Raw genomic sequence first — 16,092 nt, forward strand, 5'->3', positions numbered from 1 at the left:
CTTGTCCTGAAGGATTGTGTCTAGTTTTGTGTTGGTGAGAACACTGTTGTGTAGGTGGAGGAGTTGAATTCGGTTCCTGAAAACTTCAGACACTTTGAGTTCTGCAAACTGGGTCTGTTTGCAGGATATCTCCCGTTAACTTTGCTTTGTGGTTTGCCAGCGTTTCCGGTGTCTTCACAGGAATGAAGAAGGTACTTCAAGAAGGGGTAGAGTGGTCAACAGCATCAGCTCTGATGTTTCTCCTCAGTTAATCTTTATTGAACGAGAGTGCTGCATTCAATTAACCTTTTAGAATACAGAGACCAGAGAACATAATTCGAGTTCTGTTCTGGCCAGTAAGGATGACTTCTGCTAGCTTTACACACACACACACAGGTGCGTGCACAGAGCCCTTTCCAAAGTGCTTTGAGAGCTCTGTAGGTGGCTGGCTTTCTGGTTCATAAGGATGTTATTTTTCCTTGTTTTTGATGTCAGTGTCAGTAACGGTAGGCTCGGTTTACATTAAGAACTGTTCGGTGTTACAAGTTATATTAAAAACCACCCCCACTTCCTTACAGTACAAACAAACAGACAAAAAGGTACCCTAAAGTTACGAAGCCTGTTAAAAGAAGCTGATGAGCTTTCCAGGAGGAGCCAGGGAGAGGTGAAGCCACGAGAAGTCTGAGGGCCCATGGGAAGAGTTGCAATAACAGGTTGGTTGGTGAGAGAACGAGCAGAAGCATGAAACTAAATACAGGCATCAGCTTTATCAAAAAACAGATTTTTTTTAAAAATATTTTTTTACCTGTTGTTATCTACAGTGTACTTCATGTTACGTGGTCTCTGAAATTCATTCCTCTGGTAGACACATGCTTGACTATCATTGACTTCATCTCATCTTTTGTTTATTTTTTCATAATGTTCTTGTTTGTCTAAATTCAGGCTACTGATATGTTCAAGCTGAGGACAAGTTAGGTGCAATTTATTTGGCTGTTGCATATAACTTTATTTCATAACTTTATTTTTAACTGAATTTTTATATCTGAGAACACAGAATATAGGTTTTGGCCATTTTAAGCTGCACATTAATTCAATAGCAAGAAAGTTTTGTAATTTTCTACATTAATAGCACTCTAGATTTGTCTTTAAAAAAATGTCCTCATTGTAGCTTGTATTTTGCTTAATATCCATGCTTTATTTAGATCTGGGAATTGAATGCATATTCTGTTAGGAAAAGCTCATGAAAGAGAGTTCATCTGTACCTCCTCCCATTCAAAAAACAATCACACACACTAATTTTCCTTTGTGCTTCCTTAAAGAGGTTGGGATTATAATTGGGTTTATATTTTAAGTAATTGAGAAAAACGAAACCAGTTCATCATAGGCAGAGGGGTTCACAAAGCACCCCGATAGGTAAGGTACTTCATTTTTAATGCTCACATGAGCAGTCATTGTACATCAGGGTGATGGACTTGTGCGTACGTTGTATGGTCAAAGGCAAAACCATGTAAGAGATGTTGCATGCTAAGAATTCAGTGGAGTGCAGGAGTTGTTAATTCCTTCTGTGATTTTATTCAGGCTCTCTTCTGCGACACCATGCCAGAGATGACCGAGAATGAGACTCCTACTAAGAAGCAACATCGGTGAGTTTCTGTGCGAAAACGACTGTTCTGGAGTTCTGCTTTCTGCTCTCATGTCACAGTTATGAAGTTTCTAGCTAAAAGATTGGCAATAAGGGTATTGACAAGAGGTTCTGAGGGTTGACCTGGGTTGATGCAAAAGTTTGGGAGCTGTGGCTGCGAAACTCCCTTTCTGTCTTCTCCTACCTATGCTGAATTATGTAGCAGACATGTCTACCTCGGCCACCGAGGCAACGGAGATTCGTTGCTTATTACACTGATTACTCCAGTGTGTATGAAACTGTCACCACCTCAATTAGGGTGCAGACACTCCTTGTAGATACTGGGAGGGATCACTATACTAATTTTGACAGAGTAATTTAGATCTTTTCCTCAGTGGAATCTGGATCTTACATCTCAAATCTCTGCTGGAACCCAAAATACAACTTGAGGTTGAAGAGCAACACTATGACCAAAATTTCTAACCTAGTGACTCGGAGCTCATTAGAACTTTTCCAGGTTTTTATTCCGTTGTAGTAGCATATTGATCCAGTACCTGATTGGTAAGGGAATCCTTCAGTCCCTATTTAAATACTATCTAGCCTTGTAGGATATGATTTATGATAAGAAAAGCTCAGAGAGAACATTGATTTGTCCTGCAGAAATTTTGAATTCTGTATTGGTAACAGGAATCAAAAGCCAGCTAAGTCTCTCCAGCCCTTATATTCCTGTCCATATTTAGGATATATAATCAGTTCTGACTGGCAGGTGGTGGTTTTGGATGTAAGTGGGAGAACTGTAGTTTACTGTAAAATAAGAAACCATTAAAAATTACCATTTACATGCATTCCTGTGGCGGTGGCACAAGTTTTCAATGAACAGAAGATCCATCACTTCTGGAATAGTTGCAGAACAGATGTGCAGGCTTCAGTTGGCATTTATTAGACTTGAAGGTGTTCATCTTTAGACATTATTTCTTAGCAAATGTCTCCAGGTCTGACCCTCTGCAGTAACATCACTGTCTTGTAACAGTTGACTGAGTTACTCTAGATACGCACTACTTTTGGTGAGTTACCAGAAATAAATGTGTATCAACTCAAAGCATAAATAGTACACATATGCCATCCACATGTATCTTGCATTCTTGCTTCAGATTCCTTGGTACATCTGAGCTGCGCTGTAACAGTGGAAAAGGATAGCAGAAGGTGCAACTCTGCTTTTTGCATACGCTAACCAAACATCTTGACTGAGACCTGACTGCTGGACAGAAATATTCTGTATTTTTTATTTTTTCTGGAATATCTCTTTTTCCAGCAAACGTGTTTTACTTTACTATATTTCCTGAAAGTATTTGGATTACTGAATGTATACAATACATCTGATTTCTATAGTTAGAGTACACATTTGGGATTTATTGACTTTCAGCAAAGCAATGTGGGGCATTGCACGGTGGTTCTGGCCTGTTTGCCATTGGTCCAGGAATCCCAGGTACACATCTGAAAACAAAGACAATCCTCCCATGCCTGTATTGTACCTAAACAGAATTTTGAGGCAGTAAAGAACAACAACTGCAAAGGAACAGTAATTCTGGTTTCTCGCATAAAGGAAGCATGTTTGATACCAGAAGGTATGATCTTTGAAGGTAACATTTCTGGAAAAATCAATTTGCATGGTAACGTTTTATCCTGTTTCATTGATCCTTGAATGTAAAAGCAACATTTCAAACAAATACTTTTTTGTTTGTGTGTAGATTTTTTCCCTTCAGTTTCACATCACTGTTTTCCCTTTGTGTTTCACAGAAAGAAAAACCGGGAGACACATAATGCAGGTGGGAACATTATACTTTGTTGTTTGGTCTGGAAATAAGCACAGATGTTTTGAGCTATTAAAAGATATTTTGCGTGAAGAAGGTTCCGCCATAGAAGTTTAATCACACTAAAAAAACCCCTGCCCCACCAAACACCTTTCTGTGCTCTTGCATAACATATCTATGCAGAAGGGTTTCTTGAGTGGTTTCCAGTTTGCTGTTTTCCACAGTACAAATTTACAGTAGCGCACCCAAATATGAAAGTATGACCATGCCCCTGGCTTTCCATTGCTAGCAAACTGAGAAGTAAACAATTTCAGTTTTAAAGGAAAATAAATTTACACTTGTTCACACACAGATAATACCCACCTCTTTTAAAATAGAGACAGATATCTGATCTCAAAACTTTAGAGGTTCCCTGGGTTAGAAATATTGGTGTAGCCTGTCCCTGAGGCAGTCACCTGGATGTTGGTGTCCCAGCAATTCTGTGTGAATACTGGCTGTATGTTGCAGGAGTCGCATCTCTCAGGCAGTGACTGGTCAGTGTCTGGCTCCAGTGGCATCCTCTACAGGTAGCAGCCTAAAGGTGGACTGGGGAAGGGTCTGACAGGTTTTGGCCTGGTTTATCCTAAGGAATTATTTCCAGTTTTTCTTTTATTAAACAGCTTTATTGTGTGGTCTTCACAAACTCAACTGGAAAAACCACTGAGTAGTTTCCATGTGAAGGCTGTGGAATACAGTGGTTGTTGAGCTGTGCCCAGGGTGTGGCCAGTTTCTTAAGGATTAAAAAGTATTAGGAAATAGTCTTATCAACTTTACTTTTAAGATTGCTGACCTTGTTCTAGTTCACAGTTCCTGTTTTACTTGCTGATAGCTTTCCAATGTCTTCATCTACTGGGCTGAGCTCTGCAAGATGTGGGGACCAGGTCTCTCCAGCCCTGTAGCTTGCTTAGTCCTTAATATCTGGATAAGCCTAGAACATGGTAGAACATGGAAAATATTATCAAAACAAAGGAATAGCACTTCACAACCAATGTGATATCTGTATATATTAGTAAGAAATGTAAGAATTACGTCCCAAGGATCATGTGGTTCCGTGTTTATACAGCTGCTCTGATTTGTATGGTAAATATCTCTCAGAAGAGACTGTCTTGCTGTGTATAGTGTATTTAGGCCTGTCTCTGTCAGCACCACCAGTCTGTCCTGAAATACAAAAAATAACTTGTTTGAAAAATGTTAATTGAAGTGACAGACTACCGAAATAAAACTGTTTAAATTTAATCAGTATAGTAAAGTAGCTTTGTAAAGTAGCACAGTAAAATATGCTCACCTAAGATCACTGTGTCTCTGTGTGCCACCAAAAGCAGCCTGGCTGTGCAATCCACAAGGCAATGCTCAGCAGAGTGAACAAACGATACATTGATTTGAATCTTGACAAAGCCATGGCAGGCTTTTATCAGGCTCTTTGGGAGAAAGCCATCTAAAAGTTTTAGTTTGTCTTGAACACCGAAACACTTCAGTGAAAAAAATAGCTACTTGAGACTGAAATATATTTGGCAGAAGCTGACTATGGTGGGTGGAAAACGTAGAGATTCATACTGTCTGAGAAAATCATGCTGAAAGGTATTTACACTGCTAGACTTGCAGTCTAGACCGTTTGCAGTGTTCAGGCCTTGTGAAGGGGTAAATGATGTCACTAGAGGTCTATAAATGAAGCATTTTCTGACCTTCTCCAAAATAGGTAATTCACTGGAAATACTGTTCATTCCATATTTTCTTTACTTCTAGCCATAATCAGCCCCTGCAGAATAGTTTCTGCCTTTCAACATAGAAAAGAGTAACTGATACTCCATAGAGCTCCAGCTATGTTGTATGTTGGCTGCTTCACCAATATAAATCTAAGATTGAAAACTGGTAAAATCTGTATTATTTCTCTTTGATGATACAGTTGACTTTAGGATTTAAGAGACCCAGATTTCTTTTCCAAATCTGAAGCTGATTCTTTCCATAACATTGGTTCTTTTGCAATAGGCAGTTAACCTATCTGCCTTGTGAAAAGGCTTTCATAAAACTCAGCTAGAAAGCATTATCAAAACCTGAATTTTGAGTTGCAGTAACTCCTCTTCTCCATAGTGGGGTCCAGAACATCCCCACCTTTTAAAGATATTGCTTCTTGTGTTACAGCTCTTAATTCTACTGAATACAATAACTTTGGTTTACTTAGGTGGAATTACTTAGGTTTATTTAGGTGGATTTTTTTTCCTCTCTCAAATTACTATGGGTTCCGATATTTCATGAAGTAATGTATTTATGAGCCCTTACATTGGTACTCGTTGTGCTGCTGCTGTGCTGACTTGCCCAACCAGATGACACAGCACATATTATTTTTGCTTAGTGGAGAGACATCGAAAGAAGAAGATTAATGCTGGGATAAACAGAATTGGAGAACTCATTCCCTGCTCTCCAGCACTTAAGCAGGTGAGTGTCCATTCAGAAGTGCATACAGGTTTCCTATAAAATGCTTCTGTGTTTCCTTGTGTGTAGAAGTATAAATACTTATTTTGCTATCTGTTTCAGGAAGAAGGCAAAACTATCTGAATTAATATGCCTGAAAATCTTACTAGTTACTAGCATTTAAAAAATTATTTGTAATAGAATTCCTTTTTGAAAGTGCAGGGCCACATGTAATTACACAGATTTTGAGCTTTTTGTATGAAGGTGTTGCATATGACTGCTGAAGGAACAACACAGTACAAGTTGGACGTGTGACTGATTTTCATACATACAATATTTTTGAGCAGGTATAAGCTAGACTAATTTGCCCATAGCAGTTTGGGCAGCTCGCTGATGTCTGCCTGTGCGTTTGATTCACAGCGTCCCAAAGTTCTCGTTCAGGGTGCTTGAACGTTTGTAACAGAAGGTAAAAATCCCATCTCGGCTTCTGCCTGCCCTGTAGGGTTGAGCGGATGGATGGGTGCTGTTCACCTGTACCTCTGCAGGCGGGGTGGCAGGCGAGACAGAAGTAGGTTGGATGTGGCTGGTGGGTCGCTGGTTACGTTGTGCAACTCCTGTTTGTCAGCTCATTTTCTCCTGACGCTGTTTAATGCCGTCTGTAAGATACTTGAGTGGTGAAAGCTGCGGGTTAAGCAAGGTCATTTTTCAGGTTGTTCTCCAATCCCTTCTCTGCCCTTTGCTGGTGATTGCTTAAGATCATCCTAAGATGCTTATTTGTGTTGTCTTTCATAAAATGGGATGAAAGCAATTCAGAAAGTATTGACACTTAAGACAGTGTCCTTGTGAAAGATGAAGCAAGACAAGTGGTTTGAGGCTGATGCACAGAAGTGTCTTTTTCAAGACTACAGAAGAGTAGAAGAAGAAGGAAATTAAGAAATGAACAAGCTATTTCACAGACTAAACATAGTTTCATAAAAGGAAGATGGTGGAGGGGCTATGGCATATTTTCTCTTCCCATATTCTGCAGTGTATTATTTTCAAAATTATGCATACACCTCCCTGGATAATTGTTCCATGTTTGTTTCTTTCCTAATAAAATATTTACAAGGCAGTATCCTGGAATTTTCATGTGATGTATATGTTTATTGGTGAGCACGAATTCTAGGCTGCTCAGCAAGAAACGATGCTTGCTATTCGGGTTCTGTGGCCTTAGTATCTTGCTTTGGGCATCAGAAAATGTCAGCTTCAGCACTGAAAATGTTACTCTGTAAAAGCCCATGGCATTTTAGGGTCAGTATCACTCATGGAACCTGTGGTTCATAAAAAAAAAACCCCAACAGTCCACAATCCCCCCCCACCCAAAAAAACCCCAAATAAAACAAAACCAGTCAAAAATATTCAGAGAATCATTCAGTTAGCACATTTTTAAAGTAAAGACCTCTTAAAGCAAGTGTGATCTCATCATTAATGGATGTACTTATGATAGCCCTTTCTCCTAATTTTATAAATATGTTTTCTTTTGAAGAGCAAGAACATGATCCTGGATCAGGCGTTTAAGTATATAACAGAAATGAAAAGACAGAATGATGAACTTCTGTTAAATGGAGGGAACAACGAACAGGGTAAGTACAGCTGCTGCTGGAGGCTCTACAATCTCTGTCACTGACATCCACTGCATGTCTGTTAATAGGGACTAACAATGAAGCGTGGATCAACAAACTTGGGAAATCCTGAGACACTGTGCACATGCAGGAAAAATACAGCTGCTCAGAATATCTTGAAGCAGGAAGCCAGCAGAATGCCCAAGTGCATGTTCTTGCACATAGCTATGCGATAATGAAGCAATCCCATTGTGATGAAGAGTAATTAGAGAGCTTATAGGTGATGTGACATCATCTAGTACATTCCATCCTGATTTATTCTACTTTAGTGAGCAGAATGATTTCTGACAAACTTCAGAGTTAGGTAGATTTTTTTTTAATTGAAAACATGGTGTTTCCTTCATGCATAGAGCTATTATTTTTCCTTTCAAGTACTGTAAAAGTAATAACTTTTTATATTTTATAAAAATATAATGCATAGTGTAAAATCTTCTTGAAGAAGATTTCTTGTGTAGAAATACAGTGGTGGTGGTATGACAGAAATAATCTCAGAGCTGATGTTTAGTTTCTGATTTTTATTTCTCCCTATAGAATGCAATTTTAAATAGTTTATTTTTATCTTGTCAGTGTAATTTGGTTTGAAAAACCTATGTGATTTTCCTAGTTTTGTGAGCCATCTCCAAGTGCATTGCTGGTTTTTGTGGCTTTACGTAAGTGCTTTGTATTTAATTTTGCATATAATTTGTAGATGTAATTAAACTTAATTGTCCTGGAAAGCCATGAGATTACCAATTAAATAAAAACAGTTTTAGTGTTTGCAAAGGAGCAGGGAAAAGAAAAAGATAAATGAATGTGCTCGTATTTCCTTCAGTCATTAAACAATTAGATTTGTGCTCAGTTTCATCAGAGTTTATCCTGATGTTTTTTCTAACTAAATAATTTGATTTATCCTGCTATTGGTAACAGAATAGTCTTTGAGGTTCATTCACTTTCCTGATCAGCAGAGAGGCTTATCAGGATAAGAGCCTTCAATTATGTGACGTTAACCATTTGAAGAGAGCGTACATTATTAACAATTTCTTTCTATACTCCAGAGTCTTTACTCTCTGAGTCACGGGGTAACATTATTTGCGCTGGTGCTGATGTAATGGAGTGCTCTCACTGTTTTGTAGCTGAAGAGATAAAAAAACTCCGGAAACAGTTGGATGATCTGCAAAAGGAAAATGGGAGATACATCGAACTACTGAAAGCAAACGACATTTGCCTGTACGATGACCCTACGATCCACTGGAAGGGAAACCTCAAAAATGCAAAGGTCTCAGTTGTTATTCCTGGTGATCAGGTTCAAAAGAACATCATTGTCTATTCAAATGGGAGTCAACCCAATGGAAATAACCAGGGAGCCTCTGTCCAGGGAATAACATTTAATGTTGGTCATCATTTACAAAAGCAAACAGCCAATGTTGTGCCAGTCCAGAGGACTTGCAACCTAGTGACTCCTGTGACGATTTCTGGTATTTACCCCACAGAAAACAAGCCACGGTCGCAAACTACAGTTTCTCCGCTGGCATCTGCTCAGACGGCTCCAGCAGGGAATGTCCTTGAGCTTTCCACCCTGGAGAATGAGCGAGGTGAGCTTGCTGCTGCTACTGCCCGCTCACAGAGCGCATCTCGGTCCGGAGCAGAACGGGAACTACAGTGTTCTTCAAGTAATGCTCCGCAGAATGATCAAAATCTCCCCAAAAGTAAAAATGATGAGGAGAGCACTAAATTAACAAAGAAACCATTCCTGCAGGGAATCAGTCTTCCGTCCAGTGCCTCCATGGAAGCCTCCCAGGTTCAACAGGTGAATACAGCTTGCTCAAATACACACAATTCTAGGAGTGACCTTCCTGAAAGCTGTGTTGTTTCAACCACGGACACAGCTTGTGTGCCATCTGAAAGACTGTCTACTGCAGATAGTTTTTCCTCTGTAAATGTTCTCAAAAGTACAGACTTAGTAAGTAGTGCTGGAACACCCGTGACTTCTGCAGCAGAAGGAGTTAAGGCTGCGACGGCAATAAGCACTCTGCCTGCCAGTCCCCTAGAGAACTGCTGGTCTTTTTCGGGGTCTTCTGGTGTCGGTGCTTCAGACTTGAAAAACATGAGTAGCCTTACACGGATGCCTTCAGCTGGAAACACACAGACCACGTGGACAACGTTGCAGCTAGCGGGAAACACTGTCCAGCCACTAAGCCAGACGCCATCCGGTATAATGACTGCTGCACTATTAAACGAGCCGGTTAATGGTGCTGGTACTGTATCTTCTGCTCACAGCAGGCCTTTGACTACAAGTATCAGTCTGAATACTTCTCTGCCTGGGGATGGTCAGGCAGCTGAACAGATTGTAGTCACCTTGCCCTCATGCCCACCCTTACCTATGCAGCCATTAATCAGCCAGCCACAGGTTAAAACTCAGGCTGCAGGAAATATCCTTCCGTTAAATTCAGCTATGCAGGTGATTCAGATGGCTCAGCCAGTGGTGTCAGCTGTTACAGGAGCAGCAGCTAACCAGAATGTCATCATTCTCCAGCCTCCAAACCCCGCTCCGTGCCCTTCGATTGTGAGAGCCGAAGTCCCCAGCCAAAATGTTAGTCAGCAGATTGTAATTATACAAGCTGCTAATCAGAACCCTCTTCCCCTCCTCTCTGCTCAGCCGTCTGCTTCTGTAAGAGTTCCCATGAACGGGCCGACTGCCATCGTGAACTCTAGCAGCTCTGTACAAAGTGCCCCTCTTCCACAGACTTTCGGAGGGAAACACCTGGTCCATATATTACCAAGACCATCCTCTTTGCCATCCTCTAGCTCTACGCAAACATTTTCGGTTACAATGTCAAATCAACAGCATCCCCAAACTATCTCATTAAACGGGCAGCTTTTTGCATTGCAGCCTGTGATGTCTTCATCTGGAGCTTCAAATCAAGCACCTATGCAAATTATTCAGCCCACCACCAGCGAGGATCCAAATACCAACGTTGCCCTCAATACATTTGGTGCTTTAGCTAACCTCAATCAAAGCATATCGCAAATGGCTGGACAGAGCTGCTTACACTTGTCCCTCAGCCACCCTACCAATCCTACAAGTGTTAGTAACCAGATTGCCACAGTTAGCTGCGTGTCATTACCAACTTCTGTGGCACCTTCAGTACCTGCAGAGGTTTCAGTATTAACCAGTGCATGTAATTCAATAAATGCTTCCCCCAAAAAAGCGGCTCCTGCCTTGCCATCCAATGCAAAATCAAAAAGGACAAACAAAAAGCCAAGTATGAAGAAACACCAAGCAGTCAACAGTAAAGTGTCCTGCCCAGCAGTTCATTGCAAAGACTCAGGGAAGGTGGACCCTGCTCCTGTGGAAGTGGCGGCAAAGCATTCAAATGAGGAGGGGCTGCTTGAAAACAGCCCTGCGGTGTTGCAAGCTGTAACAACTTCTCAGGCGAGCAGTGTGGCAGCGTCGAGTGGCGTCAGCGTTTCTGACTGTCGTTCCAAAGAGGCTGCAAACTCCGAACAGGCAGCCAAAACCTGCCCTGATCCCGAGCCGAGCTCAGCAGAGGCGCCCCCTCCCTCACCGCTGGCACCCGTGGTGTCAGAGCACCTGGTGCTTGTCCCGCCAGCTGCCAAAGATGCTTCTCGCCAGCAGGCCCATGGGTCTCAGAACCATCCACCAACCAGCTCTGCTTTGTCAGAGTCCTCCAAATCCTGTGAACCCTCCAGCACCTTAACATCCTCTTGTACTGAAGCACACATGACACATCCTCAGGTTGTTGGGACGTCAGCAGCACAGAGCAGCACAGTGGGCCATAATTCCAAGGCAGGGACAATTTCAGAGACCTGCAACGTTGCACAGAATTCCTCAGTGGTAATGCAAGATGCGGACTTGTTAGAAGGACAGGGTCTAACCAAAATACTGTCTGATCTCACAAAAGAAAGAACAGCTGTGGAAAAACCCTCTTCTTTCACGGTTCAGGGGGAGCATTCTAATTTTCCCATGGAAAACTCTAAATCAGCAGAATCAAATGTTGATCTGCCCGAGAAGCAGGAACTCTTGCTAATGAACACGGAAAGCGATACTCTCTCCCAGCATCACTCCTGCATTTCTGATCAGGAAGCAGTCAGTGCTTCCCTTATCACTAGCAGGCAGGCAGACTCCCCGATGTCAACCAGCTCTGGCAGCAGTCGTGGCTTCTCAGTTGCGTCTATGTTACCAGATACCACCAGGGAAGATGTAACTAGCAGCGCCTCAGCCAGTACGTGTAACAGCTGCACATTTTCAGAACAGACTGACATTGTAGCTCTTGCAGCAAGAGCTATTTTTGACCAGGAAAACCTTGAGAAAGGCGGAGCAGGAATACAAGTTAACATGAGGGATGCCATCTCTAAGTCGACTGAGGTTGCACCTTTGGAGAGAGAGCAACAGCCTTTTAAACCTCAGCCAGTGAAAGAAAACAATGCAGGGCCGTTAGAAGCGGCACCAAACAAATTCAGTGCTCAAGAGACAGCACAGACAAGTGTCGATAGACAGGTTGAAAAGCCAAGCTGCTCTGTGGGAGGTGTGGAAACCTCAAACTCTTCTTTGCAGATTTCTGCTTCCCAGTCACCCAACATAACCAGTTTAAGCGTGAATAACCTAATACACCAGAGTCGCATTGTCCATCCCCTCGTGAGTTGCTCGAGTTTATCCCAATCTTCAGAGCCAGCGAGTGTCCCTGCGACTGTGAGCCTCTCCCTTCCTTCTAGCACGTACGTCAATCAGTCTCCGGGACCCGCTATGATGAGTGAATATGCTCAGGAACAACTGAATGCTATCAGGGCAGGCACCATGCAGGCTCCCCAGCTGCAGGAACCGCACTTAAAGCAGCAAAATCACGAAGGTCGCAAAGACTCTGCCAAGCGGGCTGTTCAAGATGACCTGCTGCTTTCTACGGCGAAGAGGCAAAAGCAGTGCCAGACAACGCCCATAAGGCTGGAAGGGATGGCACTGATGAACCGAACACCAGAGAGTATTGCCGATCAAACACAGATGCTAGTCAGTCAGATTCCCCCTAATTCATCCAATTCAGTGGTATCAGTGAGCAATCAAGGGCATACGGATGGCCTTAATCGGTTATTCCCATCAAACAGCAACTTCGTAACACCAGCTTTGAGACAAAATGAGGCTCAGTGCCCTTCTCAACCCTCGATTTCAGAGCAGCAAGGCCAGGCAGGGCAGCACTTGCAGCCGATTCAACATGTTCCTGCTCAAGGCATATCTCACCTTCACAGCAATCATCCATACTTAAAGCAACAGCAGGCTGGCCAGTTAAGAGAAAGGCACCACCTGTACCAGCTGCAGCACCATGTCACTCATGGAGAAAACTCGGTCCACTCTCAACCCCACGGCGTCCACCAGCAGCGAACAATACAGCAGGAGGTACAGATGCAAAAGAAACGAAATCTCATCCAGGGAACGCAAGCCACACAACTTTCTCTACAGCAGAAACACCACGGAAGTGATCAAACACGGCAAAAAAGTGGTCAGCCTCATCCTCACCACCAACAAATGCAGCAGCAGATGCAGCAGCACTTTGGAGCTTCCCAGCCTGAAAAGAACTGTGAAAATCCCGCAACAAGCAGAAACCACCATAACCACCCTCAGAGCCATCTCAGTCAGGATATTATGCATCAACAGCAGCAAGACGTTAGCAGCAGACAGCAAGGTTCAGCTTCTGAACATGTGTCAGGGCGCAATCAGATGCAGAGACTTATGACCTCAAGGGGCTTAGAGCAGCAAATGGTGTCCCAGGCAAGTATCGTAACCAGGCCATCAGATATGACGTGCACCCCTCACAGGCAGGAAAGAAATAGAGTTTCCAGCTACTCCGCTGAGGCGCTCATTGGGAAGACACCCTCTAATTCGGAACAGAGAATAGGACTGTCTCTTCAAGGCCCTAGGGTTTCTGACCAGCTTGAAATGAGAAGCTATCTTGATGTTTCTAGAAATAAAGGGTTGGTCATTCATAACATGCAGGGCCGCTTATCTGTCGACCACACGGTTGGCTCAGATGTGCAGCGGCTTTCTGATTGTCAGACTTTTAAGCCAGCTGGACCCAGTCAACAACCAACGGGCAACTTCGATGTACAGGCTTCAAGAAACAGTGAAATTGGGAACTCTGTGTCATCCCTCAGGGGCATGCAGTCACAAGCTTTTCGAATCGGTCAAAATACTGGGCCGTCCATAGAGAGACAGAAGAGATTGCCCTACCAGCCAGTACAGGGTATTCCAACAGGAAACACCCTGCCATCAAGGGACAATGAAAACACGTGCCACCAAAGTTTTATGCAGAGTTTACTTGCCCCTCACCTCGGAGATCAAGTTAGTGGAAGCCAAAGATCAATCCCAGAACATCAGAGGAACACGCAGTGCGGCGCCTCCTCCACAATTGAGTACAACTGTCCCCCGGCACGAGAGAGTGTCCACATCCGAAGAGACGGTGATGGCCAGAGTAGGGAGAGCTGTGACTTGTCTATTGGTGCAATTAACACAAGGAACAGTTCCTTGAATATTCCTTTTTCGAGTTCTTCTTCCTCGGGAGATATTCAGGGTCGCAATACAAGCCCCAACATCTCAGTGCAGAAGTCCAATCCCATGAGGATGACGGACAGTCATGGAACTAAGAGCCACATGAACACGCCTGTTTCTAGCAACATGCATGGAGTTGTGAGGCCAACTCACCCTCACCCTGCAGTTTCTCACGGAAATGGCGAGCAGGGGCAACCTTCTGTTCGTCAGCCACATTCTTCAGTTACTCAACGGTCCAGGCATCCTCTGCAAGATAATGGAGGTTCTAAAATACGTCAGCCCGAAAGGAATCGATCTGGAAATCAAAGACATGGAAATGTCTTTGACCCTAGTCTCCCCCATCTCCCCCTCTCCACCAGTGGCAGTATGATCCTTGGGCGCCAGCAGTCCACCATAGAAAAAAGAGGAAGCATCGTCCGCTTTATGTCTGATGGCCCTCAAGTGTCTAACGATAACGCAGCCCCTGACCAGCATACCCTTTCTCAGAATTTTGGATTCCCTTTTATTCCAGAGGGTGGCATGAATCCACCGATAAATGCCAATGCCTCTTTCATCCCACCAGTCACTCAGCCTAGTGCCACTCGAACACCAGCTCTAATCCCGGTCGACCCTCAGAATACGCTGCCATCCTTCTACCCACCGTACTCTCCTGCACACCCTACCCTTTCCAACGACATCTCTATCCCTTACTTTCCCAATCAAATGTTTCCTAACCCGAGCACGGAGAAGCCAAGTAGTGGAAGTTTAAACAACCGGTTTGGATCCATTTTGTCTCCTCCTAGGCCCGTTGGTTTTGCTCAGCCAAGTTTTCCTTTGCTTCCGGATATGCCGCCGATGCACATGACCAACACGTCGCACTTATCCAATTTCAACTTAACGTCTTTGTTTCCAGAAATAGCCACAGCTCTTCCTGCAGACGGTTCAGCCATGTCGCCTTTGCTCTCCATTGCAAACACATCTGCTTCAGATTCTTCCAAGCAGTCCTCAAACCGACCTGCCCACAATATAAGCCATATTCTAGGTCACGACTGCAGCTCAGCTGTATGAAAACTGATAGACTGACTTCTAGTCTGATGTGTTGTTTATGTATTTAAGAAGAAGAAAGTGGAGCTTGCTGGCATCCCTGAAGAGACCATTCATAGCATCACTGTTTATTTGCCTAAACGTATGTATATGGGTACTTTCCGTATTTATATGCACACTGTATTTCCATCCACCTTACTAACTTTAAAGCACCAGTGCCTATAGCAATGCTTACTTGTAAACAGTAAGGATGCAACATTTAGAGCTGCGCAAATATTAGTTGTTGATTTTCCAACAACCAAATTTGATGTCCGATTGTTCCAGGTTAAGGGCCACTCTCAGTACTATGTGGATGTAAAGGAAGGAGCGAGAGCATCCGTATGGGAGATAGGAAACAAATGCTACAGGTTTCATTTTGTTTATGATGCATTTACCTGAAGCTGCAGACGAACTTGAAGTGGCTTGGGTATCTCTTTTTCCTTTGTAAAATATCTTCAGGAGCCTCAACACAAGTCAAGTCTGTGTTAACTCAGCGTTCATTGATGAAGACATTTTTTTGTGCAGCTTTTGTCTGTCTGAAGCTTGGCACATGCACTTGACTTAAGGCTGACTTTACCTGGCAAAAATTACGATGTGTTTCCATGGGCAGCAATTAAAAATACTGGTTTAGAATATTCAGGTTTCTTTAACCCATGACTTTCTGTTTCTAAGAGGGATTTTGTTTGGATCTGTTTTAACAACAGCTTCAGTTATTGCTGAGCTCGGTCACTGTTTTAATGTAGCTTACAACTCCTTCTGGTGTGGTCAGCAGAGACAGCAGTTGTATTTGTTGCCATTTCATTTTTCGTATGCTGCAAGTTACCTCAGGGTGGGTTTTGTACCTTGTTTAGCACCTTCTTTATGTCTTTTTTTGTTTTGTTTTGGTTTTTTGCCCCCCATCTCCTTTTCTTTGGCCCATGCTCAAACACCAGCTTTCTGGTTTCTGTGAGTGACAGCCTTTTGTACCAGGCAGCA

The 16,092-nt window shown here is 43.1% G+C and overlaps 1 protein-coding gene across 1 annotated transcript; it reads left to right on the top strand.

Annotated features, from left to right (window-relative positions):
- The first annotated feature begins 1,566 nt into the window (after positions 1–1,566).
- KIAA2018 (KIAA2018 ortholog) lies at positions 1,567–15,102 on the top strand. Its single transcript, XM_010186829.1, has 5 exons — positions 1,567–1,622; positions 3,398–3,426; positions 5,801–5,883; positions 7,385–7,481; positions 8,633–15,102. The coding sequence occupies exons 1-5, from the start codon at positions 1,576–1,578 to the stop codon at positions 15,100–15,102; spliced, it is 6,726 nt and encodes a 2,241-aa protein (XP_010185131.1). The 5' UTR covers positions 1,567–1,575.
- The last annotated feature ends 990 nt before the right edge of the window (positions 15,103–16,092 follow it).

The sequence above is a fragment of the Mesitornis unicolor genome, unplaced genomic scaffold, assembly GCF_000695765.1.
Source record: "Mesitornis unicolor isolate BGI_N332 unplaced genomic scaffold, ASM69576v1 scaffold11096, whole genome shotgun sequence".
Lineage (NCBI taxonomy): Eukaryota > Metazoa > Chordata > Aves > Mesitornithiformes > Mesitornithidae > Mesitornis > Mesitornis unicolor.

What these genes read in the sequence shown, in the direction of transcription:
- KIAA2018 (XM_010186829.1), top strand. Translation starts at nt 1,576, where the DNA reads ATGCCAGAGATGACCGAGAATGAGACTCCTACTAAGAAGCAACATCG. An exon ending in CCGGGAGACACATAATGCAG is followed by an intron (nt 3,427 to 5,800) that starts GTGGGAACATTA and finishes ATTTTTGCTTAG; the next exon opens with TGGAGAGACATCGAAAGAAG. An exon ending in GCTCTCCAGCACTTAAGCAG is followed by an intron (nt 5,884 to 7,384) that starts GTGAGTGTCCAT and finishes TTTCTTTTGAAG; the next exon opens with AGCAAGAACATGATCCTGGA.